Here is a 6,055-nt window from a genome sequence, read left to right as displayed (position 1 = left end):
ATTACCCTAGCCTATACCATACCCCAGTTCCTCCTAGCTCTGAATACTTTTGGTAGTACCCATTTGCTTCACTACCTATCACTTTGTCCAGCTTGGGAGCTCCTTGAAGGTAGAAATGGAAACTTTAAAAGTATGTATCCCCCCAAAATACAACATTTTCCAGTTCTGGTGAGGTCTGTGTAGTTTAAAATGATGGTTGGTTGTTTAAAAATATGCACATTAAGATTATCATGACAACTGAAGTACTTCAAAGAGGCGTTGAGTGCCCAGCAGAGGGGTTAGTGTCAGTACCAGAGTGCTGATAAATAGCAGTGTCATACAAATGGGATAGCATCACAGAGACAGGAGGGGTCTGTATCATGCACACAGCTCAGAGAGCAGTCTGACTGCACAAGTCAAAGATCAGGGGGCTATGGAGACACTGTGAACATCTCTCTGCAATTAAGTATCTTCTTCCAAGGAGGACAAAACTCAGATCTAGACATCGGGAGAGACCAAGCTCATGATAAGTTGTCCCTTCCCTCTGACACCACTCTGTACTCTGACAGGGACACCAATCTTGCCATGGAAATAATTCATTGATTTTTTTCCTCATCTGGATCTCTCTCTTGGTTTATCATTTGTATTTCATCCCCTTCTCTCTTCTTTAGCTTCACAGAGACACTTAACTAAACTCCATCTTATAAACAGGCTTTCAACATCATAATGAAGTTTGTCTTCCTCGGCATTCTTTCAACCCTGCTTGGTGAGTATCTGCACATCTGTCTTTATTTGCTAAAGAGGAGTCCTGGGGAGGGCATGGAAGAGAGAAAAATGGTGGAGGCATCTTTTCAGACTTAGTGGATGGCTGGTTGTCTAACTCTCAGTGCTGCCTCTATCCCTACTCAGTTTAGGTACTCCCTCTGACAACGCCTGCCTTCTGCACTTCAAGTTAGCTGCTTATGTACTTTGGGGGAGGCATGGGTATTAAGACACCTACATGAGATCCATTCCACATTAGTAGTTTCTGGACCTGTCTGGTTCATGATAGATATCATGGTGCAAAAAAAGAAAGTGAAGACTCAGATTAAGAAAGGAATCCAGCTAAGGAGTACAGCAGCAGACTTAAAGTTGACCATCTCCTGGCATGTTTCAGTTTCACACTCCAGTTTCACTGTATTAGGAAAATGCTATTTGATCTGTCTTCTAAATATGTCCTAAGTCAATCACATCTCACTACATCCATTGTTCATGATGGTCCAAACCAACATCTCTTGACTGGAGTATCCATTTTTTCACCTAATAGACCCCTCCCTTTCTACGTGCTCTGTTTCAAAGGTTCCTATAAGGGTGCTGTCATAACTGCCTTATTTAAATCTTGAAGTGGTCCCACCTTCATTTAGAATACACATCTTCATGATCCTAATATTGCATAGAACCCACTACACCTTCTATGTCACTCTCTACCACTACCCTTAACTCATACCATGTAAGCCACATTGGCCTCTGTGCTATTCCTTAAACAGGACCTAGGCCTCTTGTTCTGCCTGTAGCCATTTCCTCTGCCTGGAATCTCTGGCCCCATGTATCTGATGATCTAACCACTCTGTCTCCATGGCATTGTTCTTTGCCTGTTAGGTCAACCCTGACCTTTGATTGTTGCATGAAGCTTTACTTCATGGGCTGACCCTCCCCCACTCCCCACGACTAGTACTGATTTTCCATCTTTCACGGGCTTAACTTTATCCCTGAGGCTTTAATCACCATGTAGCATGCCAGGTTATTTATTTACTTATGTTTTGTGTTTATTATTATTTTTTTGTTTTGTTTTGTTTTTCGAGACAGGGTTTCTCTGTGTAGCTTTGCGCCTTTCCTGGAACTCACTTGGCAGCCCAGGCTGGCCTCAAAGTCTATTATTTCTTATATGTGTTGACCAATTCAGATGTTTGAGAGCAGGGCTATCTATTTTATTCACAGGCTAGCTCAAGCTCCTAAGCAGAGCCTGGCATATGCAAGCGCTTGACACTGGTGCTAATTAACTACTCCCTGGTTGTCCTCAGACTCTGCAAGCATTAGTCTTGTTCTTGTCGTGGTACTGGCATTGTTCATGGTGCAGTGATTGGAAGAGATGGATAACTTGTGAAAGTCCTTGTATTAGTTACTACTCTCATTGCTATGAGCAAAGAACCAACAAGAAGCAACAAAGGAGAAAAGGCTCATCTGATGTATGAGCTGAGGGTACACTCTATTATGGTGGGGAAGGCATAGTGGCAGGAGCCACTTATGAGTTGGCAGCAGAAACATGAGGCTGCTTGTTCACATCTAGGCATATCAGAGACTGGACAGTAAGTAGGATAGGTTATCAACCTCAGAGCTTGCTCCCTAGAGATCTACTTCCCCAAATATAGCCACCAGCTGGCACTCGGGCTTTCAAACATGTGAGCCTGTAAAGGGCATTTTTACAATCAAATGTTAACACTCTAAAATTGGTAAAGTGGTTTTAGTATTTAGCTAGATAACAGTTTCCACTAAATTGTATAAAATGAGAGAGCGTGTAATTTTTGAAAGGCATTTCTTTATTATTGTGTGTGTAAGATGAGGAGACCCATGTGCCACGGTAAATTTGTGAGAGTCAGTGAACTACTTTATGGGGAGGGTGCTCTCCGTCCATCTTTGTGTGTGTTCTGTGGGAATCAAACTCAGGCTGTCAGTCTTGCTCAGTAAGTGTTCTACCCACTAAGCTTTCTTACAGGCCTAAAAGAATCCACATTTCAAATTGAGGAATATTTATTTACAGCTAAAAGAATAAACACTTTTTAATTTTTAAAGTAGGTGTTTCTATCACTTGTCATTTTCTTCTGAACAAAATAAACCACTTTAAAAATTTGATTCACCATTTAAAAGTGCTGAAGAGGGGGTGCAATAGTTTGAAGCTAGTGAAATAAATTTATCTTGGTTTTTTCCTTGTTATTGTTGTTTTGGACTTTTTTTCCTGGGGTTTTCTTAGTGATTAATGAAAAAATCCTATTCCTCCCTTTGCAGGTACTTTTGCCTATAATCCAGACCACATAGCTGGCCCCACTCCCCCATACCTGGTCTACCTGAAGTCTGATTACTTGCCATGCACTGGAGTCCTAATCCATCCTCTTTGGGTGATCACAGCTGCACACTGCAATTTGCCGTGAGTGATAAGAAACTCAGACCATTTTGCTCTATGAGTTCTCAAGTTAGATATAGACCCAGCAACGTGCATATGACTCTCAATAAATGAGACATAGAAGATCTTCAGGGACTGTTCTTTAGGGAAGGCTAATTAAGGTCCATATGATTGCAGAAACATTAACAAAGTACTTTTATGAACACTCCTATCATTCTAGGAAGCTTCGGGTGATTCTTGGGGTCACAAACCCGGCAGATATCACTGAAGAGCATGTGGAAGTGAGCAGCTCTGAGAAAATAATCCATCATCCATACTTCTCAATCTCTTCTATTTCGTATGACCTCATGTTAATCAAACTGAAAAGAAGAATTAGACCCAGTAACTATATAAAAATGGCTGAACTGCCTCAACACGTCAGCCCTGTGAATACCATGTGCTCTGTCTCCACCTGGGCCTACAATCTATGTGACACCAGTGAGTTCAAAGCATTACATGATGACTTCTGACTTAACTGGCATTCTCTCGGGACTGGACTCTCCTCTGAGTTCTGAAATTCTACTTTCATAGGATTTTCTTCAAGTTTCTGCAGTCACTGTTTCTTTCCTTTTCCTCCACCTTATTGGAAGACTTTCAAGCCTTTTCTCTACTATACCTTCCTATCTTTACTTATAAATATAAAAGAAATAGTTTCAATAAGAATATATTTAGATGTCTAGGCCTAAGTTGATGTGTAACAGAACTTCATTTTGTCTCATAGCTCCAATCTTCATCGCTCTAAAATGAAATACAACACTACATCAAGTTTTCAAACCATTTTAAGTAAAGAATTAGCTCAAATCCTTGAAATCTGAAAATGCATAAGACATCAAATATAAAATAAATCCATAATATTGTGGCAAGTCAGACAGAGCATTACTAGGTAGGACTGAGACAAATAACTGAAGACTAGGGAGAAGGAGAATAGAAGAAGCTGACCAAGTGGTACAGAACCTGGTGTTCGAATGCACAGTAGAGTAGCCATAATAAATAATCATACATTGTGTACTTCAAAACACAAAAATTCCTAGAAAAACACATTTTGAATATTCTTATCACCACTAGAAAATAATAATCTGGATTACACTCACTGGGTATAAAAAAAAAAGTGACTTCCCCACAAAAACCATGTACCTTATTTTGGTCTAAATCATGAAGTAAACATTTCTGAAATAATTCTCAAAAGAAATATGGGGCTGTGAAATTTTTGTCATGCTAGAAAGCAAAACAAAGGAGCTCAATGTTTACTTTGAAAATTAGAGTCTTATTTTCAAATAAAGAGTGAGAAATAAACACATTTAAATTAAGAAAAGTGAAATGTCAAAATACAGAACTTTTGCCCAAGAATCCCTAAGAAGGGCACCAGTAAATAGATAACATGATAGTCTCCTTATTCTCATTCCATGACAGATGAGAAGCACTTTCTTTTTTTTGTTGTTTTGGGTTTTTGTTTGTTTGCTTGCTTGTTTGTAGATTTTGTTTTGTTTTGTTTTTGTTTTCTCTATTTATTTATTATTTTGCACCCTAAGCGAAGTTTCCCCTCCCTCCTCTCTTACCAGTCCCTCCCCCAACTCCCCCTCTATTTCCTCTCTCCCATCTACCCCTCCCCACTAGAAACCCTTTCCTATGGGCATGCATCATTGGCAATGCTTGTGAGACTTTGATGTAAAAGAAACAACTTGAAATAGAAACCAGAAGACATGGCATTGAATTCTACTATACCACTTAGTCTGGTTGGTTTTCCTTTCTTTTTACTAGTGTCTTGGGTGATATTGTTATTATTTTATTATTATTATCATCATTATTTATTATTTGGTTACCAGATAATTATTTTTACCACCTGACAAATAAAAAATTTGACTCCTTATTTCTAAATTTCCTCAAGGTCTACAACTTGTATAATAAAAGATACTCTCCAAATGTTTAAATTTCCAGACAAATTTTAAAGCAATTTGCTTCATTTTGTTGCAGGGATGTCTAACATATACAAACCACCCTTCTAAGGAGATGGACATTTGCATTATGACAAGTTGTTAATTTGATGACCTCCTGTATGCTTAGTGTCTAAACTTCTTTGTTCTCATTTCTCTGAGTTTGAACTCTTTTCCTGATAATAGAACAAATGTTATAAATAGAGGGAAGCAAAAGGAAGCTTTAGTGCTTAGAAAACCCATGACATGCATGATTTCTCTCTTTCCTCTAGCCAAGGACCCTGACTCACTGCAGACTGTGAACATCTCTATAATCTCTAAGGCTGAATGTCGTACTGCCTATAAAGCCTATGAAATCAAAGAAAACATGATCTGTGTGGGCATCGTGCCAGGACGAAGGCTACCCTGCAAGGTAATGGATTCTCAAAGCCTTGCTTTCCTTATTTAATGCCTTGTCTTCTGCCAGAAAGATGACCTGGTTTTCTCTTTCCTGGTAGGAAGTGTCAGCTGCCCCAGCAATCTGCAACGGTGTGCTTTATGGAATCCTGTCTTATGCAGACGGCTGTGTTCTGAGAGCTGATGTTGGCATCTATGCTAGCATCTTTCACTACGTGCCCTGGATTGAGGAAACCATAAAAAATAACTGAGCTTCCACAACAGGAAGAACACAGAACCATGAGACAAAACTTGTGCCCACATCCAACCTCACAATTAAAACAAATGGGCTCCTTGGAGTGTGATAGGCATGCCAGGTACTACTTCTGTACCCTCAGTAATTAAGGAATCATTCACACATAGCCCTTTCTCTCTCCCCATCACTGAAAATGGGAAACTCAAGACATAGTTTCTTAATCCATCTGATAATAGAATTATTGAAAGGGGGCCAATTCATGATCATTTGGGGATATCAAACTCTCTAGTACTAGCACTAAATTAGTCATATTTTCAG

The 6,055-nt window shown here is 39.4% G+C and overlaps 1 protein-coding gene across 3 annotated transcripts; it reads left to right on the top strand.

The window, feature by feature from the left end:
* The first annotated feature begins 365 nt into the window (after positions 1-365).
* Positions 366-5,846, top strand: Prss58 (serine protease 58). 3 transcript variants are annotated; one of them, XM_059256581.1, is made up of 6 exons: positions 366-506; positions 688-745; positions 3,022-3,160; positions 3,357-3,613; positions 5,379-5,518; positions 5,604-5,846. In XM_059256581.1, exons 2-6 carry the CDS (start codon positions 706-708, stop codon positions 5,751-5,753), a joined length of 726 nt encoding a protein of 241 aa, XP_059112564.1. In that variant the 5' UTR covers positions 366-506; positions 688-705; the 3' UTR covers positions 5,754-5,846. The 3 variants fall into 3 exon arrangements, with proteins under 3 accessions (XP_059112564.1, XP_059112562.1, XP_059112563.1); XM_059256579.1 differs by having other exon boundaries at positions 367-505; positions 691-745; XM_059256580.1 differs by having other exon boundaries at positions 370-441; positions 691-745.
* Positions 5,847-6,055: the final 209 nt, after the last annotated feature.

Source organism: Peromyscus eremicus, chromosome 3 (assembly GCF_949786415.1).
Source record: "Peromyscus eremicus chromosome 3, PerEre_H2_v1, whole genome shotgun sequence".
Taxonomy (NCBI): domain Eukaryota; kingdom Metazoa; phylum Chordata; class Mammalia; order Rodentia; family Cricetidae; genus Peromyscus; species Peromyscus eremicus.
The sequence above is the reverse complement of the archived record's forward strand: the minus strand, read 5'-3'. Positions and strand labels throughout refer to the sequence as shown.

What these genes read in the sequence shown, in the direction of transcription:
- Prss58 (XM_059256579.1), top strand. An exon ending in GCTGCACACTGCAATTTGCC is followed by an intron (nt 3,161 to 3,356) that starts GTGAGTGATAAG and finishes CTATCATTCTAG; the next exon opens with GAAGCTTCGGGTGATTCTTG. An exon ending in CTACAATCTATGTGACACCA is followed by an intron (nt 3,614 to 5,378) that starts GTGAGTTCAAAG and finishes TCTTTCCTCTAG; the next exon opens with CCAAGGACCCTGACTCACTG.